Consider the following 18,538-nt stretch of genomic DNA (forward strand, 5'->3'; position numbering starts at 1 on the left):
GTCTCATTTTGCAGTCAAAAAAGCCTTCTGCAAAATGAAGAGATACTAAAAAGCCTTTTCATTGTGAGATAATAAGAGTCAAGATTATTAACAGAGTAGAAACACATAATTATTTGCTGAAACTCAGGATCTTGCAGAAGGAAAGATCCTGGCATGTTTTTTCTTCAGTGATAAACTTGAAGGCTAAAACTAACCCATCAAAATGAAAAGGTGTGTAAGAGAGGGTGAGAGAAAGAGGCACAATGTTTGAAAAAGGCAAAATGGACAGAATAGTATAGAACTTCACATATTTTTCAAATTGTCTGTGTTTCTTTAAGCAGGCTCCTGAGAATGCCATACGTATGAAGGCAAGGTCTGTCCCTGTGTATGAGGCAGCAAAGGGCTCTGTGTCTCTAAAGGAACCTTGAAGAGTCATGAGACAAAGCCATACTCTTGGAATGCCTCATTTTCCATGTTTTCCCTTTGCACAATGCCTATCTAGCTTCCCAGGGCTGTGTCCAGGACTTTGTCCTCCACTTTCATTTACCTTAGATTTTATAATAAGGGAAGCACTAAAAGTTTGGCGGAGCCAAGAGTTCCTTTCATCCCAATGTTGTCAGCAGGTAAGAGAAGTGTGGTCCTAAGGATGCTTTTATCACAAGAAAATTCCTGAGAATTTTATCTTTGTTTTCTGCTGGAGCATGACTAAGATATAATTGGCCCAATATGGAAAAAGGCATCCTTCAATTCTTCTGAATGAGATCACACAGACAAAGGAGGTGGGACACTCTCCTTTCAAGCCCCTTTGTAAAGGTATTGAACCCTCTGTCAGGATCTTCCTGTCCTTCTGGGGACTGTGGTGGAAATCTGACAGCTTCCACTGACTGCACTGAGGCTCTGGGCTAAGGGGTTGCAGGGTAATTAGTAACATCTTCCAAAGAAATAAAAGAATATAATTTTATTTACCCATGTATTATCATTCAAAATTTAATTTTTTTTTCTAAGTGGGACAACAAGTTCTGAAAAATTACATGTTAGTTTAGTGTGTGTTATATGCTGAGGGAAAAAAATATTTTCTTAAAATATGCAACTATAACATTTGAAGACACAATGGTATTAAGAAATGAATATAAAAAAAATTAAAGGAAAGATGAGAAGCTTAAAAATTCCTGCCTTTTCAGATTCTTTTTCACAAGTTGTTCTTATTCCCAGCTTTACTGGTTCACTGTGGAATTTGGCCTCTGCAAGGAAAATGGATTGATCAAAGCTTATGGTGCAGGACTGCTTTCATCTTATGGGGAGCTGATGGTATGTGTCAGTTGTTGGAAATATTGAAAGATTTCTATAATCCACTTTCCTGAACTCTGGTAAAAGCAAACTATGTTTTTCTACAAAAATCAGTATTATTTAAAATTCAGATTTTTATTTTGCAAATAATTCTCCCTTCACAGAAGCTACAGGGGAAAAGCTTCTGTGGTATTGTACCTGTCTTTAATCTAAAAAGATGAAATGCAATGAAAGCAACCATCCCATAAAATATTAGATTTGTTTCTTCCTGCTTCTGCCAGTAGTGATGCCGCTGACTTTGACACAAAACTCAGGTTCCTTTCTGAATTACTCACTAGAGGGCAATATTATGCCTATTTTGAGCTTGGCTATTTTTTCCCTGCCATTGACATTCACACACATATGAACCAGAAAGGCACGGATTGACTGGACCAAATGAAGTGCAAAGAAACAGGAAATAGCATGGACACTGATAAAAAGAAATTGCTTTGGCATTTTTCATTCCTAAACACATTTCAAAACTTATGTAAGCTCTAGTTTTACACAGATAAAAATCTGCGAGCACAGGTTTCATACTGCCTTGCAGGTATGTTTGCTGTAGAAAGAGGATTTGTACACTTTTAAAGAAAGTGGGTTTCCCCTCCTTTGACCAAACAGCTGATAGGAGAAATATTAATTTCTCATTAATTTTGAAGAGCACTGATGCAGGTGATCACTTTTTAATTGCAGAAGCCCTAAACTGGTATCAGTATGCTTCAGGCTGTGCAGACATTGGATATTTTCTAAATTGGTAAGAGCCAAAGGAAAATAAATAACACTCTTTTCAAGCATTTTTATAAACCAGAAACCTTTTTTCTCTTTCATGGGAGATATATTTTATGTTTAACACATAAACTCAGCAGCCTAACAGCCAGATGCATGATACATTCACATGGAATTGTGGCTGGATTAGCATAGCTTGGACTCCCTGAACTGGAGATGGTTGGGTTGTCATGACAATAAACATTTTACAAAACTCTCTCAGTTGTGTACAGGTCAGCCCACTTCCCAGTCAAGTGGCAGGAGGGAAAAAACAACATTTTGATGTATCTCAAGGCATTTCAAGTAGGAATCCCCACAGAAAGGCAGCTGAAATTAACACAGGGAAAAGGGAACCTTCTCAGACATCAACCTTCACTTTTACCACTTGATGAGTTCAACATTGTTTTTCCTCACAACACTTGCAATTTGGAGATGTTTGTGAGGTAACTCTGTGGAGAGCTTTCTCTCCTGATAAGCTGAAAGATCTGCACGCTCATTAGCCCTCTAGAAGAATAAACATGACTTCCTTTCTACATAAAATCCTGATCCTGGCCTGATTGCCCACCAACTTCACACTATGTGCTGCTGAAGCTACTGTTTATCTGGGAATTCTTCAGTACTCCTTATATTCACTGACAAACAACAGGAAACATAAACCTGTTTTCGTTTAGCCAGTAAAACCAGAAATGTCCAATCAAAGCACAATTCAAGGACAAATTTATTCTACTCTGCCTGGCTTAAAACTTTATGGCTCTAAATCAAGTTCATTTACATGTCAAACAGGATACTAAAGGGCAGAGGTAATCATATTGCTGATATTTATGTAGCTTTCATAGCAATATGCATGACAAAATCCATGTGATGTGGTCACTTTATTTTTCTGATTAAGGTTTACTCAAATGAAGGTAAAAATCTCATCAGAAATGCTCACTTTTTGTGTCTGGAGTCAAGCTCAGCAGACTTGTCCTCTCTCTTCTCTATTTCCACCCTTTTCCTCCTCAGGCACAACAAGATCTTCTGCTTTTTTAAAACCATAGGCAGGGACTGCTTGTGCACAAAACTGTGCTTTCTATACAGAACAAAAAAGTACAATCTCAAACTCCCTACCTCTGAGCCTGAGCGGGAAGCCCTAACAGTTCCTGAGCTGAAAAATGGCAGGTTTTTGTCACTACTTTTATCACTGATAATTGTTGGGTAAAGCTACTGGATAAACTTTTGATAAAGCTGGGTCTACCTCTGCATTCATCCATCATATCAGTGAAAATACATGCAGGAGTGATAGCATCTATATTCAAAGGTAATGAATAGGATTATCCCCCTTTCAGCATGTTCTTCTTGTATGTAACACCTAAATCAGAAGATGGTCAAGCACCCTGCAGAATCCCTTTGTGAGCTCTGCAAGTTCCTCACTGTGCTTCTGCTGGGACAATGGCTTAGTGGCTCTGTGCAAGCAACCTTGAGTTCCTGAAATTTGTTGTACACAAGTTAATTATATCTATAAATTTAAGTGCTGAAGTTTCCTTCTTTAGCTGATTTAATATCATTGATTTTTATTTAGAACAAAGCCAAAATACAGAAATATTTCCATTTATTCATTCTAGTCTGCCTGTGCATGTGGTTCTAACTTCAGTGTAGGCACTGGCAGTGTGGGTGAAGTGGTGAGGTCCAATGCCTGAGCACCTGTTAGCAAATTGCAAACCTGTACCAGCTGCTTCTTTTGCAGCTGAAGAGACAAAATGTGTAGTTCAGTGCCTGTTTAGAAATAAAGCAGTGTCTAGACACATCTGTCAGAGAAGATGAAGATTGGAAGATAGTGAGGCTCATGACAGAATTGAGTTTATTGCTCTAGATAAGTTTTGTTGCTGCTTGGCAGAAAGCCATTATCCAACCTAATAATTATCTGCCAGCCTTCTCAGTGGGACCAGACATAGACTCCTGCATGGAGGTCCCAGACTTGATTCCCTATCTTTTAGCCGATCAACATATTTGGCACAGGCAGTGAAGTTTTGGTGCTTTGCTGGCAATGAACAGAGCAAATCCTGCAAGAATCTCAGTGTGTGTAGGTTGTGTGTTGGAGGAGGCACCCTGCAGCAGGGAGGGCTTCCCTTGGGCCTGAAGACTTTTAGGCCAGGAGCAGCAGAATAATTCAGCCACCAAGGAGGGAATAAGGGCATGAGTTACTAAAACAAGAAGATAACAACTAACCAGTGGCAGAGGGCAAGCAGCAGTCATCCAGCTTATGTTATATGAGAACTTAGCATCAGCAAGAAGCCTGGGAACATCCCTGAGCTGCAGCCTGGCCTGACTGGCTGTGGGTGTGTGACTGTAACCAAGGGAACCACATCCTGGCTGTGAAATCTCTAAAACATTTCCCTTTTCTCCACAGCACCCACTCCTACCAGTTTGAAGCCAGTTTCAGGTAGATGAAGCTATACAGAACTCAGGGCATAATTTGGGGGTAAGACAGAGGATGAGAGGAAGAGCTAGGTACTCTCTGCATATGTCTTGCACTTGAATCCCTGTTATCTAACCAAGCATTTAGTAACAGCAGCTAGGTATCAGAAGGATAACCATCCCCAAGTCTGAACTGAGCAGTTGTAATGTGTCTGACTGCTGGCCAAACTTGCCTCCTCTGAACTGTAAGAATTCCTCCCCAAAAGCTCTCAGTATTGCACTGTTTATTTCACTATACTCTGTCAGCTGTTCTACATTATCCCAAATGCTTCTTCTGTTAACACTCAGCTGGACTCTGTCCTACATACTGTAAAATCTTATGGCTCATACCACAATTCTGGCAACACTCAGTGCTACATATGCTTTTCTTGCAGCACACCCAGTACTTAACTTGTAGAGGCCTTTAAGGCCATCCGGTTTCAAGCTGAACTTCCACTGAAATCAATGGGATTTCAGTTCTGCTTCAACACTGACACTATAGCGGGACCCCTGTCAGGTTTTGAGTTACTGAAATCTTTTCCCATTCGTTCCCCAGAGCTTCTAAGATTCTAAGAGCAGCCTCATGTTTGTGTATACCAACCATCTTAGATTGTATGAGTGCTATCCAAGGTTTACTCTTCAATTACGCACTGCAAATGAAGAGCAAGAAAAACACCATCTTTTATATATTCTTGGGAGTTTTGGGGTTTTGGTTTTTCGGGTTTGTTTGTATTTTTTTTTTAAAGCCTGGTATTTATTTCTGCACCAGTTCATTGAAATGTCTAAATATGTGCTTAGGAGCACTGTCTGAATTTTTCCAACTAGAAGATTGAATTGAGCAACATCACCCACTGTTACCAGTTATTTACAAGTAGCACCCTGAGAGTTGACATTTGGATTATAAAAGGGTGAAGGGAGTCTCCTGAAGGCTGGGGAAGAAGAGAGAAAGGGAAAGAGACAGATCTCAGAGAAGGGTGGGTACTTAAAGAATATGCCTAGGTGAAAGGGGCCCACTGTCCAGTCTGAAGGTGAGAAAAAGGGTCTCAACATTGATGGGATGAGTTCCTTGCCTTCCCAGGACTCTGTGCAAGTAAAACTGGTGGCTGGTTGAAAAGGAATTTCCAGTATATGTAAACAAACTATGTAGATGTATCTTTGACTGCAGTGTGGATAGAAGTGCCTTCTATAAATCTCATGTTTGCCTAGGGGGTCAATGTAAGAGAGCTGGGGAAAAACATATAAAAGAATCTCTATGGGTTCAAAAATACAAATGTACACATACAGTATAGTGTTTATTTATATATTGGATTTATATATTGGATGTGCACATGTATAGTATTTATTTATATATTGGATTTCAGGGAAGATTTTAGGTTGCTATACAGGCCTGGGAGCCTTGCATAAAATACCAGAAACATTCTGCTTTCTGATCTTCATTGCAGCAGGAAGCATGAAATTTGTGACAAGGGCTAGGGGACTCTGAAGTAATGCTAGACAGGACTGTGAAATTTCTGTGATACTATCTGAAAAAAGCAGCATGATATTTTTTTCTTCTGGATATTTATATTTTGGGGGGTGGCATAGACTTTCCCCTCCCTGTCTGAGGACATGGCTGTGCTATCCAGTTGTACATCACTGTAATACAAGCTATATATATATATATATATATATATATATATATATACACATATATATATTCTTTTATCTTAAAAAAATCTTTATTATTTGGTTTATTAATTATTAATTATGAAAATTAGCTCTGACATATGAAAGAACAGGACTTTCTATTACCCCTAACTATTCCCCAAAGAGAATTTTACTGCCCAGCAGGGACTAATTCTTTCTCTGTTCATTCACCTGCTCTAACTGGTGCTGTTCCTGCTCCAAAGTATGCTTTGTCAAACGAGCCAGAGTACAAGACTTTTGATCCAGAAGTGACTGCAGTTCACCCCTATCAGGATCAAGCCTTCCAGCCTGTCTATTTCATTGCAGAAAACCTGGAAGATGCCAAGGTCAAGCTTCAGTAAGTAAAGTGTTTGTGGGTTTTTTCATTGAGGGGCACACACTGGATTGATTCTTAATCTCAAATACTTCTATTTACAAACTATTGCAACAACCATGCCAGGCTATCTCACTGCACCTGCATAGTGGCTTTTGTACCACAAAGTAAAGCTTATCTCACAAAAGGTTCACAGAAACTCAGAATTTATTTTTGCTATGCCCTGTCCCCTGCTTCATCTTAACAATGCTTCATTTTAGCACCTTCTGAAGTAAATTCTTTAACTGAGCTGCGAGAGTGCAATCCCACCCTATTTGCTAGTCCATACAAACAGGAGGTCGTGAAGAACTGATTTACCCAAGGTCACATAGAAATTTTATAGCAGTCTCTGGAATTAACAAGGATCAGCAGGAGGCTTGAAAACAAGATTGCCTTTCTGCTCTGATTGTATCTGCACAAGAATCCAGAATCAGCATTCATGGGCAACCTAATTTCTACAAAGTAGCTGTCTGCAACCTAAATAACATTATTTCAAATTAGCTTGAGGTGTTTCTAAACACATTTCCTTTACTGTGCGATGTTGTGCAGTAAGGATGTTTGTTTCTTTTTCCTTTAAAATAAAAAATAAGCAGGGTTTAAATTCTGGCCTTCATCTCCAGCATTTAGAACAACACGACCAATTCTGGCTGGAGGCAGGATGTTGGTTGTGGAGCTACTGGGGAGCATGCAGGAGCTGAAATGAGGAATTTATTAGAGGAAGGGAGCCTGAGCCAGACTTCTTCCCTACTCTCTTCTCCTCTTCCCCAGAAGCAGTGTCTGCTGGGGCTATAGCCATGGCTAATTAGGCTCATCATCTTAAATCTAAATGTTCACATTTAATTTTTAATACGTGTAAAAACGAGGGTGAGAACTCCCTGGCAGAGGAGAGAGGACTTGCAAAGCTTTTGACTCAGACAAACCTGCAAAGAACGTACGAGGACAAGGAATACACCACTCTCAGGCATGGAGCTTTTTCATACATTTTTTTCAAAGCAGTTGCACAGCCAAGGCTGCTCAAAATAACTGAAAGCACAAGAATCTGTCAGCACGGAAAACATAAGGCAACATCAGTACAGGGGGTTCCTACCAGCATGCACTTAATGGAAATATTGTAGAAAATGGCAAGCAATTGTGTTTTTTCTTTTAATAGAGACAGAAAAATAGCCCAGGATGCCTAGTATCAACAGGTTTTTAGAATATAACAGAGAAAGAGCTGCTCCAGGTTATTTCTTGGAAGTGAAGGCGGCAGACATGCTGTGCTCCTGCATTCCTCAGCTTGTGGTTGTAATAACTCTGAGTTGTGTGAAGGCAGAGCGGTGAGAGCACAGACGGGCCCCAGCCAGCCAGGCTGACACCAGGCACTGCAGAGCTCTGGGGCTGCAAAGGGCTCAAACTCAGCCAGGCTGACACCAGGCACTGCAGAAATTTGGGGCTGATAGAGGCTCAAGCTCAGCCAGGCTGACACCAGGCACTGCAGAACTCTGGGGCTGCAAGAGGCTCAAACTCAGCCAGGCTGACACCAGGCACTGCAGAACCTTGGGGCTGATAGAGGCTCAAGCTCAGCCAGGCTGACACCAGGCATTGCAGATCTCTGGGGTTGCAAAGGGCTCAAACTCAGCCAGGCTGACCCAGGCACTGCAGATCTCTGGGGCTGTGAGTGGCTCAGCCATGGGCAGGGTGTGCTGCATCAGGCAAAGCTCAGGAGAAGCAGTGAGGAGGTGTCACAGCTGCCTCTGCTCCATGAGTGCACCCTGAGAAATGAGGTCCGGCAGGTTTTGCCCCTTTTGAAGCAGAAGCTCTGTCCGGTCTCCCCACAGGAGCTACGCCATGAAGATCAAGAAGCCTTTTGCTCTGCGCTACTACCCCTTCACCAGAAGCATAGAGGTCTTGAACACACCACAGAAAGTCAAGAGGGCACTCCACCAGATAAAAGAGGAGCTGGAAAACTTCTGCTTGGCCCTTGAAAACATCTTTTAAAACCACAGCAGTACATCTCACCTGTCACTGAGATGCTCTTAGGTGGTACTAGCACTTTGAGGCTTAGCGATGAAGTTGTGCTCTTAAATGCACAACCCAGCTCAGTTCAGGTAATCTTTTGACTGTAATTTAGGCTGCTGACTTAGACAAAATAATGAGCTCCTGTTTAGAATGTTTCAATCACAAACAAGCCTTACTCCAATTTTTGGTAGGTGATATGAGCATACTTATATGTTATGGGACTCTCACAGCTTTTTGCCTTCCCTTGCCACCTTTTCAAGTTATGTGTCACAAAACAGCACAGTAACTTTTCATCCACACAGCATTGTACTTGCTGCCTTAATGGTATTATCACAACCTCTTAGGCTGGCTAGCTGCCCACAGTCAGCAGTCCTTGCAGCTAACTCCTTGCTGCTAGCAATTAGCATCACCTATTGCCCACAAACTATGAATGGTCCCCTAAAAATATGCAAATACAAGAGTTTGTTAGAGGAGCACTTCTGCTCACTGTTAAGTACTCACTCAGTAGCCTTGGAATACAACAAGATAATTTCTTGTCACATTTAAGATCACAGAATATTTGTACCTTCATTGAAAGAAAAGGAAGAAAATAGAAGGTCCCAGCTACTCTGGCTCTGTCACATACAAGGATGCTTAATTTGAATGGGAAATCTAACTTCTAGAAAGGAAATTCTTGTGTAAGGAAAGATTTGTAAAAAGCCCTTTAGCAAATAGGCTTCCATTGCTTTTTTGATGGAATTCAGATTCCTCTGGATACCATTAGAAATCTTTGCCTGTTGTTGATGCCTAGATGATTGTAGTAATGATCAAAAGGTCAAATCTATGGAGCACCTGGTAGAAAACTTAAGATCAACCACTAGCTGCCATATAGCCTCGCTATAGAAAAAATATCTGGTATGTTCTACAACTCATCTTGTCTCCATCTCCAGCTCCTGAGACATGCCTGAAATTTATTTATGTTCCACAGGTCACATTTCCCAGAATCAGTCTAATTATTGCCTAATCCAGACTTTCATGCTGTTTGTGTCCCCTTCCTTCCTCTACAATGCACAAATAGAGGAAAAGAAGATGATGCTCCAGACCAGAAGGGTTCCCTCTCCTCTCAGTAGCAGTGCAAGCCGGTGGGGAAGATGCAGGTTACAGGCATGGCATGAAAAGGGAAAATGTGGATCTCATGGCTCAAGTTGGTGATAGTTATCTACAAATGTAAAGGTAGATTTATCCTGTGCCACTTAGAAGCTCTACTTATTTATTCAAAATTGTATTTAGCACGTGGCTGCCTCGTCCACTGCTACCCACCTGCTGCCCAGTACCCAGTGTACTGAGCTCTGGGGAAAATGTGAGGTGGTTTGGCTCTTGATGGAAAAGGAGTTATCAGAAAATGAGTTACCATCTCTGCCTGAGCTGCTCACTGTGGGATAGGAATACGTACACAGACACCACAGAGCAATCCACAGGCTGTTATTTCATACAGACCTTATCTCACTCTGTCATTTTTCCACTTGTCAGGCTCTATAGAAACTGTCTTATTGAAAGTTAATAGAATGCTGGTTTTTAAAGCTCCATGTCTACAGCACTTCCAAAAATTTTCCCATGAGCAGCAATATTCAGGATCTGTGGATCTGCTGCAACTGCTCCATTTTATTAAAATGTGGTGATGCCTGAAAAATTTTGAAGTATCTTGGCAAAAATGGCTATGAGACCCCCTTTATCTTAACAGCAAGAACATCCCAATCTCCTTTTTTATTTTAATTTGTTTAAAAATTCTACTCTAGGAGAACACTTGCATATCATAAACCCTGTTTTGCTAGAAATTCAGCCAGGGACAGAGCAGAAGTGAGTTCCTTTGCTTCCAGTATATTTCTCCTGTGATGGAAGATGATCTCTCAGCATGCTTTTATGGGTTTAATTCTACTTATCCTGCTCATAAACACACACACACAAATACCATTCCTCCTCAGAGCAATTTGTTTCCTTACATATTGTAATAATTTATCTGTCTGCTTCCTGCCAATTGGTGCATAGGCAAAAATATTTGATAGCTCACAACAGATTGTTTTCAGAAGTATTAATTTCATCAATCAGTCCTTTAACAGTGAAAATTAAATCATGTGCTCCAGTTCTCTGTGTTTTCCTTCTCTTTCTTTTTAAGTGGAAGATAATGCCAGAGCGGAAGAGCTATCAAAATATTTTCTATAGACGGACTCTCTGGGCCATAGGGTCTTTTTCATGTATTCCCTCTGAAAGGTCTGAATGTGGAATTTAGACTTGAGTTTGGCTATTACTCAGAACAGACCTATATTTGGAAGAAATGAGAGACCTGATGGATTTGTTTTGCCCAAGGCCTCACACTTTCTTTGGAGGGACTCCAGGCCCGCCCACACATCCTTGTCTTTTCCAGGTCCTGTAGCAAGGAGAGAAAAAGAAACCATTTTGGAGCCAGATTCTCCCACCCTTACACATGCTGAGTAGCACCCAGCCTCTCCAGCTATCCCAGCGACAGCACTGAGCCTGTTTAAGGTGCTGCACACAGGAAATTTTATCAGCAAGATTATCAAAACCACTGTGGGTGTAGTTGCTTTTTCCTCGCCTTAGTGATGGTCAGCTGGCACACAGGACTAGGGCAGGCTGCAGTGAAACTTGGTGAAGCTGCAGAACTAATGGATTTGGCTACCTGAACTTTTAAGATGAGTAAATATTTTTCCAAAGGATGTGAATCTTTCCCTCCTTGCTCAGGCAGAACCTACCCCAGGCTAGCCATGCTTGACACTCCCCTCCGAGAAGGTCCAAATTCTTTTCTTTTGATTCAGTGTAGTGACAAAACAAAAGCCTTCAGGGTTACATCCTTAGGAGTTTCACTGGTCATTTTCTGCTCTTCCAATAGTCATTCTTTCATTTCCTCACAGAAGCCAACAAGTACCTCATCCTCCTGTCAGTCTAAGGCAGCAGTGATGGGAAAGGCAGCGATGGGGCCTCCCGATGAAAATAATGGCACAGAGGAAAAAGCACCAACCAGTAAAAATATGTCTTTTTGTCAGTTTGCATTTCAGCAGTTTCACATTAATCTTGCACAAAAAAGGTTCCATAGCCAAGTAAAACACATCTTGTGACTTGAAACTGAACTGATGAACTCCCCATGGGCCCTTTGCTTATCCCGATAAACTTATTTTTCCTAGATGGAGTGCATTTAGAACCAAATAGTGTATGTTATTAAATCTGTATTGTGCTCTTCAGTTATACATGGGAGAGTTAGTAAATTCAGTTTGTGGGTTTGGGTTTGTTTTGTTTTTTGGCTAACCAAGTCTGTCCTCTACCAATTTTGGTCCACCTTCAAGCCTCCAGCTGCTTCACTGCTTCCCTGCAGATTTGCTAGTGATGCCAAGGGTACCACTGTGTTAGGAGAATACACAGTTATGCAATTTGGGGAATTTGGCAGGACAGCAAGGGGAAATTTAGGCTGGCCTCCCACCCACTCCCATGAGACATAGTACTGTATTACAAGGCAGAGCTGTCATCCTCAGAAAGACCTTCTCAATCACTTCCCTCTGGTTCCCTTAGCATTTTGATCTTTGTACTACCTGGTGAATATAAACCCTTCTTAACCACTTCAAGAAAGGCTAGGGTGAGGGGATAACGTGAAGGAGGGGTGAGTAGAGAAAAAAAAAAAAAAAAAAAAGAAAGAAAAAAGAAAAAGGCCTTCCAAGAAAGGAAACCTCATTACCCTCAGTCTTCTTTGTCTCTGCTGAGCCATGAAGAAAGAAGAAAACAAATCAAGCTTCCATGGAAAAGATAGTGTGTTCCCAAAGAAATCTACATCACTAAATTCTTCCATGTACAACTTCAGGCCTGAAGATCTCCTTACAGCCATCCTGAAATGCCACAACTCCCCCAGTGAATCATGGCCACCAATTCACTGTGCACAGAAGTGTTACACGACTTCTGGAGTCAGGAAATTAAGCTACCAGGAAAAACTCTGCAGCAGCTTTGCCTTACACACCTACTGCAAAAACAGAAGGTCCTCCAGAGCCTGCTTCCTTAGATATCCTACAGTATGGAGAAATTCCAGTTGGCACAGAAACAGAGGGGTACAGACTCACATCCCCAGTAATCTCAGCCACCACTAATCAGGAGTTTATACGTGGGCTTCAAGATTTAGTCAGAGGACATTACTTTGCAGCATTCTTCAGCTAGCGCATGATCAGAGGTTGGCAGAAAGGATTGTTGGCTGCATCATATTAAATATACATTAGGTTTGGGTAAAGCTGGTGGCTGAGGCCCAAAGGGAAAGCAAATCTCTGGCACCCTCTCCCACCACACAAACTCCCCAGGGGAAAGAAAGGCAGACTAGAAAAGGAGCAGAAAGGCTGACAACTGGCAGAGCAAAGGCATGAGGAACAGAAAGGACCCGTAGATATGCCTGAAACATGCATAGGCTGTTTCATTATATTTGAGAAACATTTCTGTCTGAACAGGAGCTTTTTAGCATAAAGGACACAATTTTGTACCTGTTAGAGTGTGGAGGACTCAAGGTAACTTAAGATTTTGTAGCCCTGCCTGAGGAATATTAGCCTTATCTTATTTAACTTTGAACATGGGATATAAAAGACAGAGAACAGAAAAAGAGATCTTTAGAAAAGAGGTTTATATGTGGAAAACAACACAAACAAGAAGGGCAACAAGTCTTGTGAAGAGCCTAGAAAACATCTTATGTGGAACAACTAAGGCAGATGGTTTGTTCAGTATGAAGAAGAGGGGGCTTGGGGGGATCTTATTGCTCTCTACAACTCCCTGAAAAAAGGCTGCAGGGAGGTGGGGTCAGTCCCTTCTGCTGTGCCTGCAGTGAGAGCACAAGAGGAAATGACCTTCAGCTGAGACAGGGACATTCAGACTAGATATCTGAAAGATTTGTTCCCTGCTAGGGTGGTCAGACATAGAAGAAGGCTGCCCAGGAAGGTGATGGAGTCACTGTCCCTGGAGGTGTTTGGAGTGTCTGGATCTGGCACTGGGGGATGTGGTTTAATCATACAGGAGTTGCAATGGCAGTGCTGCCTAAACAGTGGGACTAGACTTTGATGGTATCTTCCAACCTTAACAATTCTATGATTCTACAATTCTGTGAAAGCTAAACCTGACAAGGCCTTGCAAGACACAGGAGTCTTAAATTTGGAGTGAAGGCTGCCTTAGGAAGGAAAAGGGAGCAGCTGGCCAAGCCCTGCCCTCTCAGCAGATGGTAAAATTAATGTAACTGTATCCTAGGTGCTGTCTTTTACCCTGATTAATCATTTTCTCAAGAGCTTTTTTATTTGCATTAGTTTAAAATGTTATTTATTGATGCCTTTGGTTTGTGCTTGCAAACGGGTAAAATTAGCTCATTAAACATGAGAAAGTTCAAGATTATTTTCTCAAGGTTTCGGGTGAAGCTTGAACACATGGACAGTCTTAAACATAAACCTGGGCCTTGATGAGGCAATTAAGACCTGGCAAAATGGTTACACTTGGGCAAAGAAGGTGGCAGCTACTCTCTGATGTATCCAAAACAAATCTCTACTCCCATCCACAACCAGTGGTGTTCATCTTCAAGGTACATCTTTCACAGCATTAACTGTGATAGACTGAACATAAACATCTAAATATAAAACATAACACCTAACACTTGTCATGTACAAGTGTTACCAGAAGAATCCTGCCTTAAAACAATTTTGGATGCCGTTTACAATGGCGTGTTCTGTTTCAGGAGTTTGGGCATGGCAGGCAATAAAACAGGAAGTGCTGCTGACTTTAGTGAAGCCAGTCTGACTGATCTCACTTGCAGACTCAGATTCAGCAGCTAAATTTCTGTTGAGCAGGCTAATAGCTAAAATGTGGAAGTAAAAATAGAGGATCCATTTACAGTCATATCACTGTGCAGATTTAGTAGTTTCCTATTATATTTACTGAGAAAAAAACCCTCAACTGTCACTATTATGAAATATTTCTTGAAGTGGTAGACTGCAGATTTTAGATACTCTGCTATAAACAGACAACTGAAATGAATTCATAGAAGGAAAATATCAATCAATCTGTTAATTGACAATGCTGTCTTTCAATAATATCTCACAAGATGACACAGACCATCAATGTGTTTTGTACAAGGCTGTTAGGAACAGTCTTAATAGAACCTGTAAAATAAAAAAAAAAAAAGAAAAAAGAAAAAAAGAAAAAAAGAAAAAAGCCTGTTTTTAAGTATTTCCTGAATGAATCCCAAAACTGATGGGTTAGAAATGGAATGTGTGTTGGATGATGATATGAATTTTGTACAGTGTTTAATTCTTTTACTTCAGACATTTCAATTTGGTTCTGACTTTTGAATTAGTTCATATTTCTTGGTTTAACTCTGAGTAAACAAAATTATTTGACTCTATTCCTGTGTCTCTGGTGTCTTACAAAGGCAGGCTTTGCAAGTGAATTTGAGGTTTAGCCCCTTTGTGAAATGCTGTGTGAGCTGCAGGGAGGATGGGGAGGAAGGAGTGTTGTAAATGAAACTTGCTAGCCACTGTTGCTTAGTAACTTTCCCCCAATTATAATCCTTATCCTTGGGCAGAAAACAAATTAAAGGTCACCAGAGTGGGTTTTCTGTGACAAATGTGTCATCCAACATTGCTATCATGTGCATACACAGTTTGGGAATAATTCCAGCCCATCCCTAATGTGGTACTGGCCTTCTGATGATATTGGCTGTCTTGGCAATTTCTCTGTACTTTGTGATACATCATTAATTTCTGTGCTGCTATATTACTCTGATAAATGGAGCTAAAGTTAGATTAAGAAAAGAAAAAATTCATGGATAAAATTGACTTCCTATTGCCTTGACATCTCTGTTTGTCCAAGAGCTAGACTGAAAACATGAAGCAAAGAAGCAATGATGTCATTGCACAGAAAGTTAGAGAACACATCACTCTTTACTGCTTAAATGGAAAAGATGGGCTCTACAAAGAATTTCCTAATGAACTTCTGCAAATTCTTCCTCATATTCTAGAAGTTTACCAAAGCCTTAGGGTGTTGACTAACAGCTGAAGACACTAAAATTATTACAGAGGACTGTGGGGCCCTGTATGATTCATACCAGCGGCTTAGTTCTGTATTAAGCTGATAAAAAGTGGTATTACAACAGAATTTCAGAAGAGCTGTCTTAGGCTATGCTAATGGTGTGCTATGTTGCCTGAGAATTTAGGCAAGGAAGTTCAGGTCTTTTGCTTTCTAATATAACAATTTTGATATTGTGAAATCCTGTTTATATTTGTGTGCAACACAGAGAGAGATAAATTGTGTCCTTTAGGAAACATGGAGCAAGAGGAAATATTTTTTTACATAAGAGCAGCACTCATATAAGTGAGGAAGAAGGTGCTCATGTAGCTGTTCAACAAAAACCACCGAGAGCTGTTTTACTCTGAATTCCTCCTACAACACCATCATAGTCTTCTGCTAGCAACTTCTCTGCAGAGAAACAGGTTCAGCATTTGTCACATTAACAGACTTCCACCCTCAGCAAAGGAGTTATTTTGAGCATGACATGAAAATCTTTCACTAACAAGATCTCGGTAGATGAAATTAGCACATCCTCAAGATGTGTCCTACACAACCTGTTACTCCACAGCAGCTCTGCTGTTTCACACCATTGGTCAGTGGAAGAGAAAAGCAAAAGAACAGCAGGTGGTAAAAAATGGGAGTTCTGAACAGCAATTTTGCTGTGCTTGGAGTAGAGTGAAGTGTGTGTGATCTATTCCTGAATTAAAGGGCCACTCTGACACACAGCTGGAGTGGAAGAGTGCCTGCAGTGCATATTCTGTTCTTCATTCCTCAGGCATATCCTGTGCTTATGCCACATGAAAAAATAATATATACTTTGGTCTTGTCCATGTCCTTGCTGGACAAGCTGGGGACAGAGATGAGTTGTGATGCTTCAATAAGTTTCCTTGGGCAACAGGAGAAGTAGGGCACAGAAAACTGCTGAAAAGAGCATGAGCACTCACTCATGTCCCACAGTAACTGTGGGCTGAATGTTATCCTGAAAGCAGAATCAAAAGATAGAAATGGTTTTTGTCTCTGCCAAAAAGGGAAAATGAAGTTGTACACAGAAGCATTGCTCCTATCAGAACTGTGCCTGGAATAATATATGTGTTACTGTACAGAATCACAGAGTTTGGAAGGGACCTCTGCAGATTGTCGACTCCAACACCCTACACAGAGAGGGTCAACTAGAGCATGTTGCTCAGTATTGTGTATCAGCATTGAATATCTCCAAGGATAGAGACTACACAAACTCTCAGGGAAGCATGTTTTAGCATTTGACCATTCACAATAATTAAAAAAAAAAGCTTTTAAAATTTAAAAGAAATTTCAGGTATTTAATTTTTGTGCCCATTGTCTTGACTTTTCAGGGGATACTGCTGAGAAGAGTATCTATCCTTTTTACTGTCTCCATCAGATATTTATACAGATTGTTCAGATCTCACAGAGCCTTCTCTTTCCCAGGCTCAAAACAGACCCAGTTTTCTCAGTGTCTTCCTGTACATCACATGCTCCAGTCCATGGATAATGCTCGTGTTCCTTCATTAGACTTGCTCCTCCATGTTTTTGTCTCATCCTTGTGGCTGTGGCACTGCAGACATTGTTCCAACACTGCTGAGCACAAAGGAGAGTTCGCCTGACTCCTTGTGCTGCATCTTTCTGCCATCCAGGATGCTGTTGGCCACCTTTGCTTTGAGGGCAGATTCCTGCCTCGTGGTCAGTTTGCTGTCCCCCAGCACTCACAGACCACCAGGTTCTTTCTGCCAAGCCACTTTGCAGCTGGTGGATCTCCCTGGTCTGTACTGGAGCCTGGAGCTAATCATCATCAGGTGCACTATTTCACCAAGATTCTGGATGTCCCATATACCCAGCCAAAAAGTCATCAGTCATTCCATGGTCTCAATCAGCAGCAAGCCTGCATCCCACTCCCCTGCTCCTTTCTTTTTCTTTTCCTGTAAATACACTCCTAGAGGCCCTTCCTGTTTTCCTTTACATCCCTTACCAGATCCTACTGCAGCTGGGCTTTCATTTCCCTAAACTCATCCTTGCATGATATTCTGTATTCCTTAGTCCTCATTTTTGCATGTGTCTGTATTCCTTATGGGAGATCTGAAACTAATTCCATCTCTTGCATGTTTCTTTTTTTGTGTTTGAGGTTTGTCTGGAGCTCCTGTTTCCTCCATGCAGGCCTCATGGCAGCTTTCCTTGGCTTCCTGTCTGCCAGGATGGATCATTCTTGAGCTTGGAAGTGGCAATACTGGATTAAATGCTCAAACTGTCTTATGAAAATGTAGAGGATGGGGGAGGTGAGAGAGAAGGAAAGCAGAAAGGATTTTACTGCCTTCCTCTAAGGCAACCTGTAGTCATGTGAGAGACCCAAGTTCATATGCTTGCTCCAGCAGACACCTAATTTACCTTGTGAAGGGGACTTCTCCAAAGGAAGAGCAATTGAGAAAGGCTTGTTCTGGAACATCAAAATATATTCTTTGGATGTGGAAACCCACAGTAAGATTTTGCATCTCATCCTGCCCCAGAATATGGCATTGGCGTAAATCTGTAACTCTGGCCTCTTGACTAACAATTCCCCAAAAGCTTTTACATTGTGCCAATCATAGAATCATTAGGGTTGGTAAAGACCTCCAAGATTCAGCCTTTGACCAGCTGTTACTATATCAACTAAAGCACAGCACAAAGTTCCAGGTTGACTTGTTCCTTGAACAATTCCAGGGAAGTCTGTGGCACATAACAGATATCAGAGAAACACTTGTTTTTCAAATCCCTCTCTAGTTAGGTGTGAGGAGGCACATAAGACATTACATCTGATTGTGTAGAGTCTCAGATGTTCAGGGAGATTCCTTCAGTTTTAGTGAAAAGGAAGATAATGTTTTGAATAGATCTTCTCTTGGAATCTGTTAAGTGCCATGAAGTACTAAATCCTGAAGGGATGAAGAGGAT

General features: G+C 41.2%; 1 protein-coding gene and 1 long non-coding RNA gene across 7 annotated transcripts in view; one reads left to right on the plus strand and one right to left on the minus strand.

Moving 5' to 3' along the window:
- Positions 1 to 18,538, plus strand: part of LOC102071696 (tyrosine 3-monooxygenase) — a 45,184-nt gene that overhangs the window by 21,170 nt on the left and 5,476 nt on the right. For 2 of the 6 annotated variants that reach the window (XM_074539016.1, XM_074539017.1), the window contains exons 10-11: positions 1,192 to 1,287; positions 6,390 to 6,523. In XM_074539016.1, coding sequence (XP_074395117.1) covers positions 1,192 to 1,287; positions 6,390 to 6,523 — 230 coding nt within the window. The other 4 variants (XM_026790903.2, XM_026790904.2, XM_005482861.4 and 1 more) reach the window with 4 other exon arrangements.
- The window catches only part of LOC141728760 (uncharacterized), a 90,041-nt gene that overhangs the window by 6,506 nt on the left and 64,997 nt on the right, over positions 1 to 18,538 (minus strand). The window lies entirely within an intron of this gene.

The sequence above is a fragment of the Zonotrichia albicollis genome, chromosome 4, assembly GCF_047830755.1.
Source record: "Zonotrichia albicollis isolate bZonAlb1 chromosome 4, bZonAlb1.hap1, whole genome shotgun sequence".
In the NCBI taxonomy this organism is placed as follows: Eukaryota; Metazoa; Chordata; class Aves; order Passeriformes; family Passerellidae; genus Zonotrichia; species Zonotrichia albicollis.